At 41.8% G+C, this 21,616-nt stretch overlaps 2 protein-coding genes across 2 annotated transcripts in view; both read right to left on the minus strand.

The window, feature by feature from the left end:
- The window catches only part of LOC120999349 (calpain-8-like), a 138,431-nt gene that overhangs the window by 21,871 nt on the left and 94,944 nt on the right, over positions 1-21,616 (minus strand). The gene's annotated exons all lie outside the window — the stretch shown is intronic.
- Positions 1-21,616, minus strand: part of LOC120999348 (calpain-8-like) — a 68,564-nt gene that overhangs the window by 19,926 nt on the left and 27,022 nt on the right. The window contains exons 6-13 of the mRNA XM_040430215.1: positions 19,525-19,690; positions 17,277-17,357; positions 17,098-17,183; positions 16,072-16,146; positions 14,725-14,882; positions 14,422-14,597; positions 13,853-13,864; positions 324-529 (exon numbers count right to left, since the gene is read on the minus strand). Coding sequence (XP_040286149.1) covers positions 324-529; positions 13,853-13,864; positions 14,422-14,597; positions 14,725-14,882; positions 16,072-16,146; positions 17,098-17,183; positions 17,277-17,357; positions 19,525-19,690 — 960 coding nt within the window. The remainder of the gene's footprint in view (positions 1-323; positions 530-13,852; positions 13,865-14,421; positions 14,598-14,724; positions 14,883-16,071; positions 16,147-17,097; positions 17,184-17,276; positions 17,358-19,524; positions 19,691-21,616) is intronic.

Genomic DNA, 21,616 nt, shown 5'->3' on the forward strand with positions numbered 1-21,616 from the left:
CCTTCTCTTTAAAAGTTGGCAGGTATGTTATTGGGTACCTGGCTCTCACTGACACCCAGCTCCTGGCTCCTGCAGCTTCACAACCTCAATGCTGTGGCAAACTCTGCAAGGACATATAGAAACATCCTTGCATCGTTAAATGTGGACCCCATGGACATTTAAACTTCAGAATTGGCTCAGCTGTGGATATTGAATTCCATGGGACCTGCAAAAATCTGTGATGTGTGAGCTCCCCCTAGTGACAACTGCAGGAAAATGCTATAACTTTCTGACAGGAAGTCGCTGCTACGAGTTACCCCAAACCACACACCCATCTTACTTACAAAGGTTCAGCTTTTGTCTTCGTGAAGATGCGTAGAAAGAAATCGGCCTCTTCAGAGGGATAATACGTTGCCGGCACAATCATGTATTTTCCGACCGGGAGCTGGAAACGTTTGGACACTTCACGGTTGCTTATGAAGGCATCTGTTCGAGAAAATTCTTTGTTTTTCTTGAAGAAATCTTTCCCCATTTGAACATTGGATGGCGTCTGAAAGAGATATGTGACAATACACATCATTGTGGACACACTGGTAATTTAATGACGAAGGCCCAGCTCAGTAAAAGCGACAACCACATCTTCATATAAGGGGCTGCTATTTATCCATAAAGTGAACGTCCACTTTTTAACTAGGTTGTTTGTAAGTCCAATATTCTGTGCTGATTCATTTCTTAACCCTTTCAACCCCGGGCCAGTTTTCACCTTCCTGCCCAGGCCATTTTTTGCAAATGTGTCACTTTATGTGGTAATAACTTTTTCTCATCACATATTGTACTTCATGACAGTGGTAAAATTGAGTCAAAATATTTCATTTTTATTTATAAAAAAAATACCAAATTTACAAAAAAATTGAAAAATTAGCAAATTTCAATTTCTCTACTTTTATAATAGATAGTAATAACTTCAAAAATAGTTATTACTTTACATTCCCCATATGTCTACTTCATGTTTGGTTAATTTTGTGAATGCCATTATATTTTTCTGGGGACGTTAGAAGGCTTAGAAGTTTAGAAGCAAGAATCTTGAAATTTTTCAGAAAATTTCCAAAACCCACTTTTTAGGGACCAGTTCAGGTCTGAAGCCACTTTGTGAGGCTTACATAATAGAAACCACCCAAAAATGACCCCATTTTAGAAACTACACCCCTCAAGGTATTCAAAACTGATTTTACAAACTTTGTTAACCCTTTAGGTGTTCCACAAGAATTCATGAAAAATGGAGATGAAATTTCAGAATTTCAAATCTTTTGGCAGATTTTACATTTTAATAAAAAAAAATTCCACTAACTTAGCAAGGGTTAACAGTCAAACAAAACTCAATATTTATTGACCTGATTCTGTAGTTTACAGAAACACCTCACATGTGGTCGTAAACTGCTGTACAGGCACACAGTTTTGTTGGTACTATTTTACATATGATTTTTGGTTGCTCTATATTACTTTTTGTGAGGCAAGGTAACAAAAAATAGCTGTTTTGGCACCGTTTTTATTTTTTGTTATTTACAATGTTCATCTAGATAGGTTAGATCATGTGGTATTTTTATATAGCAGGTTGTTATGGACGCGACAATACCAAATATGACAATTTTTTTTTAGTTGTTTGTTTCAGTTTTACATAATAAAGCATTTTTTAAAAAAATTATTTTTTAGTGTCTGCATATTCTGAAAGCCATAGTTTTTTTTATTTTTTGGGCGACTGTCTTATGTAGTGGTTCATTTTTTTCAGAATGAGATGATGGTTTGATTGGTATAATTTTGGGGTGCATATGACTTTTTGATCGCTTGCTATCACACTTTTTGTGATGTAAGGTGACAAAAAATTGCTATTTTTATTTTTATTACGGTGTTCACCTGAGGGGTTAGTTCACGTGATATTTTTATACAGCAGGTTCTTACGGACACGGAGATACCTAATATTTATACTTTTTTTTATTTATTTATGTTTTACACAATAACAGCATTTTTTAATCAAACAAAATCATGTTTCAGTGTCTCCATATTCTGAGAGTCTTAGTTTTTTTTATTTTTTAAGCGATTGTCCTAGATAGGGTCTAATTTTTTGTGGGATGAGATGACAGTTTGATTGGTACTATTTTGGGTTGCGTATGACTTTTTGATCGGTTGGTATTACACTTTTTGTGATGTAAGGTGACAATCTGAGTGGTTGGGTCATGTTTATCTGAGTGGTTGGGTCATGTGGTATTTTTATAGACCAAGTCGTTACGGACGTGGTGATACCTAATATGTCAGCTTTTTTTATTGATGTAAGTTTTACACAATGATATAATTTTTGAAACAAAAACAAAATCATGTTTTAGTGTCTCCATAGTCTGAGAGCTTAGATAGGGGCTCATTTTTTGCGGGATGATGTTACCGTTAGATTGGTACTATTTTGGGGGGGGCATACGCCTTTTTGATCGCTTGGTGTTGCACTTTTAGTGATGTAAGGTGACCAAAAAATTTTTTTGACGGTGTTCATCTGAGGGATTAGATCATGTGATATTTTTATCGATCCGGTCGATACGGACGCGGCGATACCTAATATGTCTACTGTTCTTTTTTTCCCTACTTTTTGAAAAAAAAATCCTTTATTTGGGGAAAAGGACGCTTTTTTTTTACTTGAAACTTTTAATTTTTTGGGAAAACTTAATTTTTTTAACTTTATTTTTTGTCTTCAACGTTTTGGGGTCTGATCCGCTTTACAATGCATCACAATACTTCTCTATTGTGATGCATTGGCTGTAAGTGTATTACCAGTGTAATACACTTACAGCCTGCTTGCCTGTGAGATCCAGGGGGCTGTGACGCTCTGCGCTGCAATTGGACAACGCTACAGCCAGGGAGAGAAGACGCCCACAGAGAAAGACTGCGTCTCCTCCCCATTGCTCCGATGCTCAGTATTAGTATACTGAGCGCGAAATTTGTGGGGGGCCAGAATGGGGCGCAGGAGCGCTATTTAAAAAGACAACAGGCAGGGTGGCAGCATTATTGGGAGGTACCCCGCAGGTACAGATATTTATCTCACTTACTACAAACCCATGAAAGGTCCTCTTTAATAATTCTCTACACGACCCTTCACCCCAAATTAATTTCAAATGTAGTGATTATAGAATGATGCAATAATATACCTCATTCATCTCTCTCAGAATAGTGTGTAATAGGCTATATACTGTTCATAAAGTAAAAAAAATATATATATACATACCGTGTATGTATATATATATATATATATATATATATATACAGTGAGTCAAAAGTCACAGGACACCCTTTTATTTCAGAAACTAAAGGGAAAATGAAATATCTGAATACCCCAGCAAATAACAGGTAAGGGGGCCTACCTTTTAGGAACATGAAAAGGTAGGAACATGAAAAGCGCTATATTGGATCAAGGGCAAATTTTTCCAATGTGAAGGGGGCCATGTAGCATATCAAAGAAAAACAGAAATTTCTCAGAAATCGGTTGCCGCAATCAGATTTGCAATACCTCTTGTGGTTCAAAAGTTATCAACGCAGAAAGTGCAAAACTTCAAAGTTCTGTGTTCAGCACCAGGGACAAGACATTGAACACGTCAAATAGCTGTGCATCACAGGGAACCTGGCAATCGATTTCTGAGAAAATTCTAGTTTTCTTTGATTTGCTACATGACCCTCTTCCCATTGGAAATATTTGCACTTGATCCAATATGGCAGCTTTCAAGATATCGGCCATCACCTATTACTTGCTGGGGTATTCAGATATTTCCTTTTTTTTTTTTTCGTTTCTGAAATAATAGGGTGTCCTGAGACTTTTGACTCACTGTGTATATAGAGTAAGAAAGACAAAAAGATTGGGTGGAGCTTCCGGTTCCGGCGCGCGCATGAGAGGGTGAGGAAGACCGGAGCTCCGAGACCCAAAGCCCGAAAATCGGTTCATAAGACCCTTGGGGGGTAAACTTGTCTCTTGCTACCCAGAAGTTGTACGATAAGAGGATGGAGAAGTTTTTGAGGAAGGACGGCATGCCGAGCACTCCGTGCGTCTCTCACAGGGTGAGGAGCGCCAGCAGAAGGGCAAGATGGCGGCGACAAAAAAAGACACAGAGACTCACTCGGTCGGCAGCGCAACCATCTGTCAGAAACCCGGATATAGAACCGGAGGGATCCGAGGTCAGTTTGACTCCAGACCAAGACATTACTATATCCTGCCGAACTATGGCACTTGAAGTGGCAAAGCTGTAAGCGGCGGATATTAAATCTACATTGGAGGCCACGGTCTCGGCGGCGCTCCTCCAGATGCAAACGGAGGTAGCCCAGCACTCTATACAGATATCGGAGCTGGAGCAAAGAGTAGCTCTAGTGGAGGAAGAGCTGGAGCAGACACAAATCAAAGTGAGAGAAGTGCTCTCAAATAACCAGGCGCTTAAAGACAAGCTGGAAGACCTGGAGAACCGATCCAGGAGAAGTAATCTCCGGGTGGTGGGGTTGCCAGAAGATATTCCGCAAGCGCAACTGCTTCAAATCTTCGCAACGGAACTCCCTCAGGCCTTGGGGCTCCAAGGCAAGTACACTGTGGAAAGAGCGCATAGATTGGGTCCAGCACGGCCCGCAGACACTGAGTGGGGGAAGGCGAGACCGAGACTGGCTATTGCAAAATATTTAAATTATGCCGCCAAAGAGGCGATTTTGAGGAAATATAAGGGAGCGCAACACCCGCTGGTACTAAGAGGCTCAAAAGTATTCCTTTTTAGTGACTACTCGGTGGAGGTAACGAAGCGAAGGAGAGCCTTCTCGCTAATATGTTCTGCTTTGGTCAGGAAAAAAAACAAATTTGCGCTGTTGTTTCCCGCCACTCTGCGGGTATTTCACCAAGATGGCCACATTGATACATACCTCAATCCGAGAGAGGCCATGAGGGCGCTGGGAGCTGACATAGAAGGAGAGCCGCAGCAGGAGAGAGAAAGAAGAATGTCGGAACTTATGTATAATAGAAGGAAGGAGCGGCTTCAGGACTCTCAACAGCATAGGAGATCCCCGGCGTTCATGGAGCCCATAGATGACTCCCAAGGCTGAAGGCAAGAGGTCCTGAGGACTATTTGCAGCGTATGATGGGCTAAATACTGATTGTTTTAAAGCCCAGGGACATTTAAAGCTAAGTTAGGAGACAGAAATACCAGGTCTTCTGGGGATAGTTATTTAGAGTGGGTGGGGGGAAAGGAGTCTTTGAATCAGCAATGGCGGTTGAATGTGGAGAGCATATGAAGGGTTTAAAAGGGAATTGTATGTTCAGAATGTTACAGAGGGCTTTGGGAAAGGAGAGTTTACGGAGGTGTGAAGGGGGGAGCACGGAATTGCGATAGTTCCGGAGAATGCGCGAAAAAAGAGGTCAATACTAAGAGACTGATATCGCTTAGTGATGTTTCTTATGTTTATGGGGGGAGAGGGGTGGGAGGGGAGTGGGATTTTCAGTTGGGAAATGTTTGTATTGCTGCTCATTGCTGACTTGTGCTTTCTTTTCAGATTTAGACAGTCTGGACTTTCTCCAGGTGTGTCTCCAGAAATAGCTCTGAATGAGGTGATTTTATGAAAATTGTGACATGGAATGTGAAGGGTTTGCGTTCTCAAACCAAACGTAATATGGTACTTAGACACCTCAAAAAGCTGAAGGCAGATGTGGCCTTACTGCAGGAGACACACCTGGAGGAACAGGACTTCTGGAGGATGAGTAAATTTTGGGTAGGACAGGTACTTGGTTCGACATCAGTAGGCAGGAAGGCAGGGGTAATGATACTCTTTCATAAAAATCTTCAATATACCCTAAATAGTAGTGATACAGACAGGGAAGGGATGAGATTGAGAGTTGAACTTAACGTGGGGGGCAGACAGCTACTTTTATATAATATTTATTCCCCTAACTCGGCCCAAACAGGCTTCTATCAAACCCTGGAGAATTTAGTTCTACAAGATAAAGGTCCATCTGTGATAGTAGCGGGTGACTTTAACAGGGTAAGAAATAGTGCGGAGGATAGAAAACAGACGAGTGACAAAAAGTGTTCGCAAAATCCTGAAGGTCCTCATACACTCACTCCATTCCTTGAAGCTGTGCTTATGGTTGACATTTGGCGGAGATATCACCCCGTAGATAGGGAGTACTCCCATTACTCCTTTTCTCAGAATTCTTGGTCCAGAATTGATTATGTACTGGTATCTCCAGGTCTGGTCTCGAGAGTCCATAAGGCGGAACTAGCAGACATTCTGATCTCAGATCCCGCTCCACTCTGGATTGAGCTGGAGGAGAATCTTCCCAGAGGTTGATTGAGATCTGGAGAATGCCAAATCACTTGATGATGGACGAAGACTTTATTGACAGATTGAGGGGTTGGTGGTGGGAATACTCCCAAGATAATGAAGCTCATAAGCTAAACTCTGAGTTGTTCTGGGAAACCGCAAAAGCGGTATTGCGGGGATGAATTATGTTGTACACAATAGGGAAGAGGAGAGATGTACAGAAGAAATATGATCAAGCTATACAAACTGTCAGGCTAGCATACACAAAATATCTTAATGATCCGTCAAAAGAGAATAAGGTAGAATGGGTCACTGCCAAGCATAATTATGATTATCAGGAAGGGAAAGTCAAGTGGTTTGCGGATTATAGACAGGCTACCCTTTTTAAATATGGTAACAAGGCGGGAAAGTTGCTTGCGAATCTTACACGTCCTCATGTTAGGAGTTTGCAATTATATCCCCTACGGGATGAGAAGGGAGTCCTGCATTCCCATCCTAAAAAACTTCTAGACATTATGAAAAAATATTTTGTGGCTATGTACTCCCAAACACCCTATGATTCACAGAAAGCGAGGGAGCTTCTAAACCAAGTGAAACTTCCTACCTTATCGGTAGAAATGTTAGAAAGCCTCAACACTGATATAACTGAGACTGAGGTACAGCAGACGATTAAAGCTTTACATAACGGGAAGTCGCCGGGCCCTGACGGGTTCCCAGCAGAATTTTATAAGGCTCTAGGACCTGAGATAGTAGCGACACTAACCGCATTGTTTAATACGGTGCTAAAGGGTGGGAGGATACCCTCATCTAGTAATATGGCTTATATTAAACTGATCCCAAAAACGGGAAAAGATTTGACACAGCCGGAATCTTTCAGGCCAATCTCTTTGATTAATCAAGATTTAAAATTGGCGTCAAAGATACTGGCCAATAGATTGGCATTACTCATGCCGGACCTGATTGGGGAACATCAAGTAGGATTTATCAAAGGCGCTCTGCGGTAAATAATATTAGAAAAGTACTGGCAGTGCAAGATAGTTTGCGAAAGATTGGACCCCATGCTACGCAGGCTCTTTTTGCCATTGATGCCGAAAAGGCATTTGATAATGTCAGCTGGCAATGGCTAAATGATGTCTTAAACACAATGGCTGTAAAAGGGGCTTTCAGAAACTATCTATCAGCTGTGTATACAGATCCTCAGGCAAGGATGCATGTTCCAGGATTCTTGTCAGATACCATTTGGCTTCACAGAGGGACACGGCAGGGGTGCCCTTTATCCCCCCTGCTGTTTGATCTTGCTCTGGAACCGCTGGCTTTGTACCTCTGGAAGTCAGATGCGTATGAAGGGATCAAAGTGGGGAAGGAAGTCCTGAAACTCACTTGTTTTGCAGATGATCTGCTGATTTTTATGAATTCACCAAGCCTACATCTGAAAGCGGTCTTGGAGATATTTCATAATCATGGCGGAGTAACGGGGTATAAAATAAATGTGTCCAAGAGTCAGCTACTATTTTTAGGAGACAGGGATACGCAAGCCGTCTCCCAAACTGGGGTTGAGATGCGTAAAGATTATATCACATACTTGGGGGGTTAAAATAGGCAGAGCAGCTTCCTCAATTTATACCTTAACCACCTCAGCCCCCAGTGCTTAAACACCCTGAAAGACCAGGCCACTTTTTACACTTCTGACCTACACTACTTTCACCGTTTATTGCTCGGTCATGCAACTTACCACCCAAATGAATTTTACCTCCTTTTCTTCTCACTAATAGAGATTTCATTTGGTGGTATTTCATTGCTGCTGACATTTTTACTTTTTTTGTTATTAATCGAAGTTTAACGATTTTTTTGCAAAAAAATGACATTTTTTACTTTCAGTTGTAAAATTTTGCAAAAAAAACGAGATCCATATATAAATTTTGCTCTAAATTTATTGTTCTACATGTCTTTGATAAAAAAAAATGTTTGGGTAAAAAAAAAAATGGTTTGGGTAAAAGTTATAGCGTTTACAAACTATGGTACAAAAATGTGAATTTCCGCTTTTTGAAGCAGCTCTGACTTTCTGAGCACCTGTCATGTTTCCTGAGGTTCTACAATGCCCAGACAGTACAAACACCCCACAAATGACCCCATTTCTGAAAGTAGACACCCTAAGGTATTCGCTGATGGGCATAGTGAGTTCATAGAACTTTTTATTTTTTGTCACAAGTTAGCGGAAAATTATGATTTTTTTTTTTTTTTTCTTACAAAGTCTCATATTCCACTAACTTGTGACAAAAAATAAAAAGTTCTATGAACTCACTATGCCCATCATGAAATACCTTGGGGTCTCTTCTTTCCAAAATGGGGTCACTTGTGGGGTAGTTATACTGCCCTGGCATTCTAGGGGCCCAAATGTGTGGTAAGGAGTTTGAAATCAAATTCTGTAAATTATGACCAGTGAAATCCGAAAGGTGCTCTTTGGAATATGGGCCCCTTTGCCCACCTAGGCTGCAAAAAAGTGTCACACATCTGGTATCTCTGTATTCAGGAGAAGTTGAGGAATGTGTTTTGGGGTGTCTTTTTACATATGCCCATGCTGGGTGAGAGAAATATCTTGGCAAAAGACAACTTTTCCCATTTTTTTTATACAAAGTTGGCATTTGACCAAGATATTTATCTTACCTGTGAAATCCGAAAGGTGCTCTTTGGAATGTGGGCCCCTTTGCCCACCTAGGCTGCAAAAAAGTGTCACACATGTGGTATCGCCGTATTCAGGAGAAGTTGGGGAATGTGTTTTGTGGTGTCATTTTACATATACCCATGCTGGGTGAGAGAAATATCTTGGCAAAAGACAACTTTTCCCATTTTTTTATACAAAGTTGGCATTTGACCAAGATATTTATCTCACCCAGCATGGGTATATGTAAAATGACACCCCAAAACACATTCCCCAACTTCTCCTGAATACTGGGATACCACATGTGTGACACTTTTTTGCAGCCTAGGTGGGCAAAGGGGCCCAAATTCCTTTTAGGAGGGCATTTTTAGACATTTGGATACCAGACTTCTTCTCACGCTTTGGGGACCCTAAAATGCCAGGGCAGTATAAATACCCCACATGTGACCCCATTTTGGAAAGAAGACACCCCAAGGTATTCAATGAGGGGCATGGCGAGTTCATAGAAAAAAAAAAATTTTGGCACAAGTTAGCGGAAATTGATTTTTTTCGATTTTGTTCTCACAAAGTCTCCCATTCCGCTAACTTGGGACAAAAATTTCAATCTTTCATGGACTCAATATGCCCCTCACGGAATACCTTGGGGTGTCTTCTTTCCAAAATGGGGTCACATGTGGGGTATTTATACTGCCCTGGCATTCTAGGGGCCCTAAAGCGTGAGAAGAAGTCTGGAATATAAATGTCTAAACATTTTTACGCATTTGGATTCCGTGAGGGGTAGGGTGAGTTCATGTGAGATTTAATTTTTTGACACAAGTTAGTGGAATATGAGAGTTTGTAAGAAAGAAAAAAAAAATTCCGCTAACTTGGGCCAAAAAAATGTCTGAATGGAGCCTTACAGGGGGGGGATCAATGACAGGGGGGTGATCAATGACAGGGGGGTGATCAATGACAGGGCGGTGATCAGGGAGTCTATATGGGGTGATCACCACAGTCATTGATCACTCCCCTGTAAGGCTCCATTCAGACGTCCGTATGATTTTTACGGATCCGATCAGTCTATCAGTGGATCCGTAAAAATCATGCGGACATCTGAATGGAGCTTTACAGGGGGGTGATCAATGACAGAGGAGTAATCAATGACAGGGGGGTGATCAGGGAGTCTATATGGGGTGATCACCACAGTCATTGATCACTCCCCTGTAAGGCTCCATTCAGACGTCCGTATGATTTTTACAGATCCGATCAGTCTATCAGTGGATCCGTAAAAATCATGCGGACATCTGAATGGAGCTTTACAGGGGGGTGATCAATGACAGGGGGGTAATCAATGACAGGGGGGTGATCAGGGAGTCTATATGGGGTGATCACCACAGTCATTGATCACTCCCCTGTAAGGCTCCATTCAGACGTCCGTATGATTTTTACGGATCCGATCAGTCTATCAGTGGATCCGTAAAAATCATGCGGACATCTGAATGGAGCTTTACAGGGGGGTGATCAATGACAGGGGGGTAATCAATGACAGGGGGGTGATCAGGGAGTCTATATGGGGTGATCAGGGGTGATCAAGGGTGATCAAGGGTGAATAAGGGGTTAATAAGTGACGGGGGGGGTGTAGTGTAGTGTAGTGGTGCTTGGTGCAACATATTACTGAGCTACCTGTGTCCTCTGGTGGTCGATCCAAACAAAGGGGACCACCAGAGGACCAGGTAGCAGGTATATTAGACGCTGTTATCAAAACAGCGTCTAATATACCTGTTAGGGTTAAAAAAATCACATCTCCAGCCTGCCAGCGAACGATCGCCGCTGGCAGGCTGGAGATCCACTCGCTTACCTTCCGATCCTGTGAACGTGCGCGCCTGTGTGCGCGCGTTCACAGGAAATCTTGCGTCTCGCGATATGACGCGTAGATGCGTGACTGTGCGCAGGGCTGCCACCTCCGGAACGCGAATCTGCGTTAGGCGGTCCGGAGGTGGTTAAACTACCCTCCGCTTATCACTAAAATTATAACAGAACTTGAAAAATGGAAAGACCTGCCATTATCCCTGATGGGGAGAGCATGCCTAATTAAAATGATTAGCTTCCCGAAAATGTTATATCCACTACAGACTATTCCCTTACTTCTTAAGCATGCTGATGTGGGAAAACTACAATCGGCATTCGTGAAATTCCTCTGGAAAAAAAAAAAGGCCTCGCATAGCCTACAAGAGCTTTGTTTAATGAAGTGGGAGGGAGGTTTAAATATGCCCGACATTAGACTATATAACTTAGCTTCCCTATTTCGCCATGTGAGGGATAGGATTTGGAAAACTAGCTATTTCTCAGCGGGAGGGGTGGAACAGGAATTGGCACAACCGTGGGAGTTAGCTGCCCTTATCCATACACGGCTCAAAGATCTACCGACTATGGTCAAGCAGTCTGTTCTTCTTAAGGATACCATCATGGCATGGAAAGCGATCAGGAAGCTATACAGAATTCCGATCTACTTGTTGCCCCAAATGCCCTTGTGGTCTCTGCCGGCTTTTCCGCAAGGACGAGAGAACAAGATGTATAAGCAATGGAGGGAGAAAAATATTCACACGCTAGATGACATACTAATAGGACCAGATCGTAAATTTATGTCATGGGAGCAATTTGCGAATAGATATCAGATGGAGACTTCTCATCCATTATCATTCTATCAGCTTTCTGCCTATTGCAAAGCCCAGTCGATTTCTTTGGGGGAAGCTGACAGAATGACCTGGTTTGCGGCTCTTCTAGGGAAAGGTGAAGCCATGATCTCACTTGCTGATACATATAGACGTCTACGAAATACTAGCTATATAGGCTTAGCAAAAATGGTCTTTGCACACTGGGAGAGGGAGGTTGAGGTGGAAGACTTAACCCTTAAAATGAGAGAGGGGTTGGAATATATCAGGAAGGCTATTCATAGTGAGCAATGGCGAGAGTCACAATTGAGGATCTTGCATAAAGCTACGTATGCTTTTAATCTCTCATATTCTAACTAGTGTTGAGCGTGAATATTCGAATATCGAATTTTTTTCGCGAATATCGGCACTTCGCTAATTCTCGAATATTTCGAATATAGTGATATAAATTTGATATTTCGAATATTCGTTATTTTTTTTTTATATATATTTTTTTTTATTGTTATATTTTTTTCTTTCCCACTTCCCTAAAGTTGTTCTTACCTGTCCTTTGGATTCCTGGCTTCCTGGCTGCTCCAGTCAGTGCCCGTTGCCGCTTCTGCCGACTTCCGTGCTCATGGAGCGTCCCCATCACCATGGGAACGTCTCCATATACTAGAATGTACTGTCGGATTTGAGAATTACGTGAAAAATCGCAATTCGATTATTTCAAGTTATAATAATCGAATTTCGATTGTAACTTAGCACTGCTATATTCCATATTAGGCTAGAATTAAATATAGCAGTGCTAAGTTAAAATCGAAATTCGATTATTATAACTTGAAATAATCGAATTGCGATTTTTCACGTAATTCTCAAATCCGACAGTACATTCTAGTATATGGAGATGTTCCCATGGTGATGGGGACGCTCCATGAGCACGGAAGTCGGCAGAAGCGGCAACGGGCACTGACTGGAGCAGCCAGGAAGCCAGGAATCCAAAGGACAGGTAAGAACAACTTTAGGGAAGTGGGAAAGAAAAAAATATAACAATAAAAAAAAAAAAAAAGAAAATTTTTTTTTTTATAATAATCGAATTTCGATTTTAACTTAGCACTGCTATATTCCATATTAAGCTAGAATTAACGAATATGGAATATAGCAGTGCTAAGTTAAAATCGAAATTCGATTATTATAACTTGAATTAATCGCATTGCTATTTCAATAGGACAGTAGCCTTAAAGTTAAAATCGCAATACGCGATTATTTAAATCACATAATAATCGCGATAACAAGAATAATGACGAATATTCGATTTCGACGAATATAAAACGAATATTCTATCAAATATTCGCGAATTTCGTCGAAATCGAATATGGCACCTGCCGCTCATCACTAATTCTAACGCCCCAGCACACTATCTTAGGGAGTGTCCTAAATGTTCGCAACCTAAAGCAGACATCCTCCATGGTTTGTGGAGTTGCCAACACATTAGGCCACTGTGGAATGATGTAATCTCTCTTATTAAGGAGGTCTGGGAGATAGAGGTGAAGGCAGATCCACAGCAATGTATATTCCAATATATTCCAGTGGGCCAGGATGTCTCGCAAGGAAAAGGGGTAGCGGAGCCAGGGATACACATTGTCCTTATGGCAGTAAAGAAATGTCTGTTGAGACATTGGTTGGTGCCCACTTTCCCTACCAAAGATGAAGTGCTGGGTCTGATAAAAAAGATCCTCTATTTAGAAAGACTAGAAGTGGGTAAAAACAAAGAGAAGGCAGTGGCAAAGTTTATGAAGAAATGGAGAAAGTTGATTGAGCATGTCTTGACGAGAGAAGAAATTAAGGAGCTGGTATCTCCATTTGAGCACACCAAGTGGTATATGGAGGCAAAATTGAAAGGCACGCTTGGTTCTTTGGAGGTCTAAAGATGTAATCTTTGACAATATCACAAAGTTGAAGTTAAGAGGAAGTGAACAAGATTGACATGAGTAGCAGGTGTTGGGGTGGGGAGGGGGAAGGGGTTGGGAGGGAATTGTAATGATTTTGGATTCTATGGTTCCTTATATGATGTAATCTAGGATATAAAAGGATGTATTTGAATATGTACAATGTGAAATTTGGCTGTATATCTCATGCAAAATGTCTTATGCAGTAAATGTCCGTATGCTTTTACCATCCGAATAAAGAAAGTTTAAAAAAAAAAAGAAAAGATTGGGTGAACAATGAGTCCAGTGCACCGGGTGTTTCTTTATCATACCTCATTGGGGATCTGCAAAAGAGAAGGTATAAGAAATTATAATAAATCGTGAGATCAGTGTCCAAATAAAATCATGTCTAATAAGTTTGTGCATAGGCTAATAGCCCAATACACCCATTCATTAATCTGTTTTTCCCTAAACTTGTCAGCTCCCCCTAGTGGTGGCTGCAGACAACCAGAATTGTATTGCCTCATACATCTCTGTGGCAGAGTAAAGAGAAGAAAAGGATTTAAAGCTCTTTATCAGGTTAGGGCATCAAATTTTAAAACCTGGATAATCCTTTTAACCTGTTAATGACCCTCAGTACACCTTTTTATGGCATAGTAGAATAAGCTCTGCAAGACCTGAAGTCCTGTTCAGCCTTGGAGTGGGAGCATGGATCGGTCGACAGGTTTAAAACCTTTGGTCATGGCGATCAATGACAGTCTGATTAGAAGATTGGGCACTAGGGTTCCCCACTTAGAAAGCCCTGAGGACCTAGAGGGAACTACTTACACATAGCCAGTTTTTAGCACACATTTAATGCACCCCTTAAGTCCCTAATGATACAGATTATCATCATTCTAACCTTGTATATATAGTATGCAATGCAATGAAAACCCCCTGCTTCATGTTCCTTCCGTCTTCGATCCTTCTGCATTAGGCTAACAATGACGGTACACAATGATTTATCTGTAACTCCTGTGTCATCCATATCAGGGTCCGCCAGTGTGATCCGAAATTGGGGGTTGGTCCAAAAGTTTGCTATTTGTGAAAGAAAGGGCAGATAAGTGAAGGGTGTCTGAAAAATCTTAAAATTTCATCAGTATTGCTTTAATCTGGCACTTTGTAATCCAGATTTCCTAGCAAATTCGAATAATATTTCTCTTACGGCTGCCCTTCCACCCTCCAGCAGAGAATCCAGCGGTCCAGGAGCCTGAGAATTCTGTTAGGCACCACTTATGGTTTTCATTGCAGCATATGTTGTCCAGAGTTAGATGACATATTTCCACTCGATAAAATTCAACAACAAAGGAAGAAAATGGCATCCTAAAGAAAATGCAAAAGCAATAATGAACTACTTAGAGCTTTTTTAATGGTAACATAGGCCCCACCCCTAGTAGATACATCAGGGTCTCCCATCCCCAAGTATATATAGCCGGACTCCTTAGTCTCCCATTCATCACAGAAAAGCTTCTCACCTCTTTCTTCAGTGGTCAAAACAGGGATTACTCTAGTATGTACAGCAGGGTTCCCTCCTTCCTTAGTATTCACAGCAGGGCTTTCTCCTCCCCCAGTACTCACAGTCGTGCTCCTTCTTCTCCAGTAATCACAGCAGGGCTTCCTGTTCCCCCAATAGTCACAGCTGAGCTTACTCATCCCTAAGTACTCACAGCTGGGTTTACTCTTCCCCTAGTACTCAAAGCAGCTCATAGCCTGGCTATGAGCTGAGCGCTGCGATTGGCCAGCGCTACAGCATAGGAGAAAGAGACGCCGGCAGGTTCCCTTGGGTGGAGCCTAACTATGAACATACAGGAGGCTATAACCGGAGAACGGAGCGGCGCCCGGGGATAACAGTAAGTGCAGGGGGTTCCCTGGGCGCCGCTCTACACGTCTGTATAGTCAGTTTAGATACTTTATTCTGGTGAAAGGTCCTCTTTAACATATTTTATAAAATGTGAAATGTCAAGTTTTCTGTATTTTTATTTTTAAAGGGATTTTCCAGTTGTTTAAAATACCTGATTGTGGGGGGCTGACATCCAGCACCCCTGCCGATCAGCTGTTTGAAGAGGCCACATTAAAAGTAGAAGGAGATGGAACATGACATGATATTGCTTTTGGGTGACAATAGACCTAAAGGGGTTTTCCAAGATTCTGATAGGTCATCAATATCAGATCACATTTATTGGTCATGTGGCCTAGGCGCAGCTCAGTCCTATTCAAGTGAAAGGTACTGAGCTGCAATACAATGTATAGCACTGTGCGAGAAGGGTTGAACGGGACTAAGCTGCCCCTAGGCCATGTGACCAATGAACGTGACTTCACTGGCCTAGGAAGGGGCCTTAGTGCTCAGTGGGTCGCCGAAACCTCTTCAAAGCGCTGATCAGCGAGGGTCCCGGTAGTCGGGCCACCATGATCAGATATTGATGAACTATCCTGAGGATGGGCTATCAACACCTTTAAAAGTTTGGTATAATAGATTCAGTGCAGTGGACACAACCGATAGGAATTTACTCACCAGGCCTCACCATCGTCACACTCGATTTTACAGTTGGCTTTCACCTTTGGGTCAATTTCTTCCCATTGTGGTGCACTGGAAGATGGAAAAAAAAATCAGTACAAGCTGATACATCATTGATAGTGCATTCATTACATTTTAGGTTGCACAATTGTAACGAGGGTATCAAGAGCCACGTCTGACTCTGTTATACCCGGGGTCAGGAAGTCGCAGCGGGTGGCTGCGCGCTCTATATCTAAAGATCACGTTGTTTCTTAGTGATTGTGTTCTGTGTTTGCCTTGCTATCCTTTTTGTCTCACTCAGGGATCCGTAGCTTCTCCTCCTCAGCTGTTTCTTGTCTGCCACTCCCAACCTCCTTATATTCTCCCCTCACACTTCTCTAGTTGCCAGTTATAGAGCTTCCTGCCTGGACATCTATACTGACCCACTGGAATTGTGAATCCTGGTTGTCGTTCCAGAGTGCTACCCTCCGGATCCCTGTTGGGCTTCTTGTTGTCTCCTGTTGTCGCCCACCTGGGATTATATGTTGAGTCTGTATTGTCTGTCCTCCCCTTGGTGTTTTCCTTTAGAGCTAGTGGTGCGCCCTGTTCACTATCTAGGGCTCAGCTTAGGGAAAGCCAGGGCTTTAGGCACGTGATCGGCGTACGGGTGAGGAACCCGTCTAGGGACGTCAGGGCAGCCAGGTGCCAGCCGCAAGGTGAGTCAGGGGTCACCACCTTCCCTCTCACTTGGGCAGGGCCTTCCTCGTTCCCTCCCTCTGTGTCACGTATGTGATAGTCACGCCGACCGTGATAACAATATGATGAAAGAGCAAGACGTGCAGAGTCCATAGGATGGTAATTGGTTAACATTTGTCCATGGTAATGGTAATCGGTTAACATTTGATATCCCTGGAGACCCATGGTACAGTACATATGGGCTCATATAAAACATCATGGAGGTCTAGGGTGGTTAATTTAGGAAACCCTGTCTCTCTGGTTTTGGGAGCGTGCGAGGCATGCCCATAAATGAAGTAAAGTACTTACCTATCACTCCAGGCTCCGTTCCATTCTTTATAACCCCAGGGATTCCTCACCCTCACAATCTGGACCGTTCCACCACGATAGAAGACCTGTTCATGACAATGGACAGTCCATTGGCCATTGTTGCCAGGTTCAATCATGACAAGTTCTTTGTGTATACATATATACCGTACGTATCTTACCTCTTCTGCTCCAGTCAGTGAATACGTGTGATTCTTGACTATATTAGTGCTGACAACGGTCTCTGTTCCAGAGTCAGATTTCTGTGATAAATAATAAATATCTCTTCATGAGTTATATCCAATATTGATGTCATCCAATACTGGGCACATACGGGATATTAAAAAGGGAGCTTTCGAAGGGTGTTGGTGCCCAAGTCAGAGATAGCAGTATTCCCCTCATTTCCCCACTACCACTGATTATACTCACTATACTACATCACTCATTTTTACATGGGGTGGATTAAGGGCTTATTGATGGTATTCCTGTAATATCTCTGATGGTCTAGAGTGGTTTAGCAGTTAATTCCTGGTATCTGTGGTGGTCTAGGATAATGAAGTGGCTAATATTCATATCCATGGTGGTCTAGGTCATGGGTTACATAATTGGATATCTATGGTGGTTATGGATTAATATAAAACACATCTGGAGGCCTAGGGTGATATGGTTGACAATACTTAATGGGGTTATCCCATGAAAAACATTTATCATCTATCCACAGGATGATCTTTGGGACCCCCATCTATTACCAGGAGAGGGGTCCAGAGCAGTCTGAAAAAGCAGTGATCACACATGAGCGCTACCACTCCACTCAAGGTCTATGGGACTGATGGAGATAGCAAAGTACAGCTCTCAGCTACCTCTGTGACTCCTATAAAGATGGCCACCTTTGTCTTCAAACTCCTCCTTCTGTGGATAAGCGGTGCATGCTTTTAATGGGACGGCTCCCTTTAATTCTATATAATAACTATAGAATTTATGATTATTATGGTACAGGATGAGGTGAAAAGGGTTAATGGTGGTCTAGGGCAGGATAGTATAGCTATAAATTATATTTATATCATTGAAATTGCTCCAGAATTCTGTTGAAGGTAGATGCCATGTTTATTTTTTTTCAAACTGAGCTCCAAATTCTCTTTTTCCGGGCAACGAGGCCATTAAATTAAAAAATGCTGCATATCTGCAGCTTCCACCAAAGGGAGCTCACTGCATAGGGATTTATACAGCTCCCATTCAAAATCCTTATAAATCAGTATCCAGTGAGCTCCCCCTAGTGGCACTGGAAATAGATATTTTTTCATTTATCTCAATATTTTCTCCTAAACTATTCAGAGTGGTGGTGATGGGGGGCTGTAAATGCCATCATTGTTGGACTAGATTTAAAAACCTAATTCACCCATTTTGAGTGATGTTTTGGCTTGGAGTTATCCAAAACGTTACTGTATGTGGGTGAAAATAGGATTGAGACTTGGAATTGAACATTGGAGTGCTGCTGTCTTTTCTTCTTGGATCTTTTGGGTCTGGCCTCTGGACTCATATGGCGCATATGTAGATTGCAAAATAATAGTGCCACCAATTTATGGGCAAAATAGAAGTGCCAGGAATATAGTGGTGCCTAAACAGCGTATCTGCATAGTAATCATAGGAAATGGGAAGGTCTTGTAAAGCATGGATAGCCAATAGTTTGTGCTAGAATCAGGGCCAGCCTTACATCGGATAATGCCTTGTGTGGTACTTTCTGTTGCCCCAGCTGTTGCTGTACATTAGTACAGTGTCTAATTATCAGCATGTAGTATAGTGCTTACATAGCAGTGCCATATCATTATTACTATTATTTATTTTAAGGCACCATTAATTCCCTGGCACTGTACATGCAGCTGGTGTTACACAGAAATAAAAAACACAGCAAACAAGAAACTATTAAAAGACTGGTACAGAGGGGCAGAGGACCCTGCCCGCAAAAGCTTACAATCTATAAAGGATATACAGTACGTTGACCAAATAACAATGTTATACTGTTGTCTAAATTACAATACCCTACAATACCGCCATACACTGCAAGATTAACATACTGTATGATAGCACTGCTTTACAATGTAAATACAATCATACCATGCAGAAATATTACTACCATGCCGTACTGAAATAATACCTCCATACAGTGTCAAGTATCTCCATCCATTAGACATCACATAACACTAACAGTGCTATGTGATGTCTAAATATAACTGCTATACAATTAACATCTGTGGTGGTCATAAGCTTTGGGTACCAGAGCTTTTATGGCATCCCCTTCAGTAGAGATAGGTAAATTGCCCTGTATGAGCACACAAATCGCACACCATAAAGGTCAACCCTGTCTTAGAAGTCATTGAGTATTTAGTTTGAATGAGCCTGTGTGGAACCCCCACCATATCCCACCGCACTTACTGTGCTACATGTGACCAGCGACTTCCGTCTTAAGGCTTTTTGGATTATCTGAAACAGATTCTGTGGAGCATTTTCGAAAGAATACAGTTCACCAATTCCACCGGTGAAGTCCTCTAGAGCTTCTAATGGTAAACCTCCACTGAGTGCTTGATATGAGCCGTTCAACCTGTAGAAATATACAAATTAAAGAGACGCTGGAAAAGAAAAGTTTCTCATCATACTACACTTATTTCCCCAGTGTTACATTACGATTATTATGGCGAAGTATAGCAACAGCCTAATTGACACCAAAATGACCACCATCTGTGAAATTCAGTATGTGGTGGGCAATAAGTCCTATTAGATATACTTTGTACTCCATGTCCTTCCATATAATGATGTAGGCACATATAGTGTTACCTTCCTATCCTTCCCTGTAAATGATGTGCAAAACTGTTTGTCTATTTCTCCCTATAATAACATAGTTACAGATAGTACTGCCTCCCTTTCTATTCCTGTAATTGTTGTAGGTACAGGTAGTACTGCCTCACAGTTTCTACCTCTAAGGCCTCTTTCACACGGGCGTTGCGGGAAAAGGTCCGGGTGCGTTGCGCTTAACACCCGTGATTTTTCCGCGCAAGTGCAAAACATTGTAATGCGTTTTGCACTCGCGTGAGAAAAATCGCGCATGTTTGGTAGATGTGTGTAGATGTTATTATTTTCCCTTATAACATGGTTATAAGGGAAAATAATAGTATTCTGAATACAGAATGCATAGTAGGTGATCAATTGAGGGTTAAAAAAATAAAATAAAATTAACTCACCTTCTCCTCTTGTTCGCGTAGTTCCCGGTCTCTTCTTTACTTCTTTAATGATGAGTTGTGGGCTAAAGGACCTTTGGTGACGTCAGATCACATGCTCCATTCACATGGTCCATCTGGACCATGTGATTGGAGCATGTGATCTGACGTCACCACAGGTCCTAGCCGGTAGTTCATCATTAAAGAAGTAAAGAAGAGACCGGGAACTACGCGAACAAGAGGAGAAGGTGAGTTCATTTTTATTTATTTTTTTAACCCTCAATTGATCACCTACTAAGCATTCTGTATTCAGAATGCTATTATTTTCCCTTATAACCATGTTATAAGGGAAAATAATACAGTGAATAGACTGTCACCTAACAACCATGCCTGAAAATCGCACCGCATCTGCACTTGCTTGCGGATGCTTGCGATTTTCACGCAACCCCATTCACTTCTATGGGGGCCTGCGTTGCGTGAAAAACGCAGAATATAGAGCATGCTGCAAATTTTCACGCAACGCACAAGTGATGCGTGAAAATCACCGCTCATGTGAACAGCCCCATAGAAATGAATGGGTCGGTATTGTGAGAGAAGGATTTATGATTTTATGAATATATAATTAGAAAATTCTGTAGTACACATTTCTGTCCACTAGATGGCCGCAAACCATATGTATGAGAAGGTCAATAAGGGAGGGGGAAGAGGGGATTCTGAAACCACTCCTATCAGGTTAAGGAGCCAATAGTCTCTTCTTAAGGAACACCCCTTTTGTGATGTCATGTCTGCTATTTAAGTGAATGTACTGTGAATAAAGGTCTCGCCTGCTCTCTTCTACCAGGGCTCAAAGAGGATGAGAAGATGCTTTCATGAAACCACCTAGTGTCTGGTCTCATTATAAAGCAGTATGCTGTACACATACTTATTCTTCTAATTGATTTGGCACCACACAAAGAAGAAGGAGAGTCGCATGAATTGCGACGACAAAATGGCGCCCAACGTGGGGCAGATAGCTTGCGTAACTTCCGATTCAAACGCCACGAGAGCGACTTAAACGGAACCATCAGACGAGATCACATGCCGGCAAGGTAAGAAAGCTTTATTTCTTACAAATCTCCTCTGTAACTTCCGCTTTTGTGGGTTCTCAAGAGTTGAATTGGTGTTATCGCGATATAAGGGTTCAAATTATAGCTGATCTGTCTGTTAGAAAGAACCTATTGAAATATTCCTTCTTTGTGTGGTAGAACATGCTGAAACTAAACGGAAATTGTTAGACAGCTGAGCCGGATATCCTGTGACGTAGAATTGTTTCC

This window comes from Bufo bufo, chromosome 4 (genome assembly GCF_905171765.1).
Source record: "Bufo bufo chromosome 4, aBufBuf1.1, whole genome shotgun sequence".
In the NCBI taxonomy this organism is placed as follows: domain Eukaryota; kingdom Metazoa; phylum Chordata; class Amphibia; order Anura; family Bufonidae; genus Bufo; species Bufo bufo.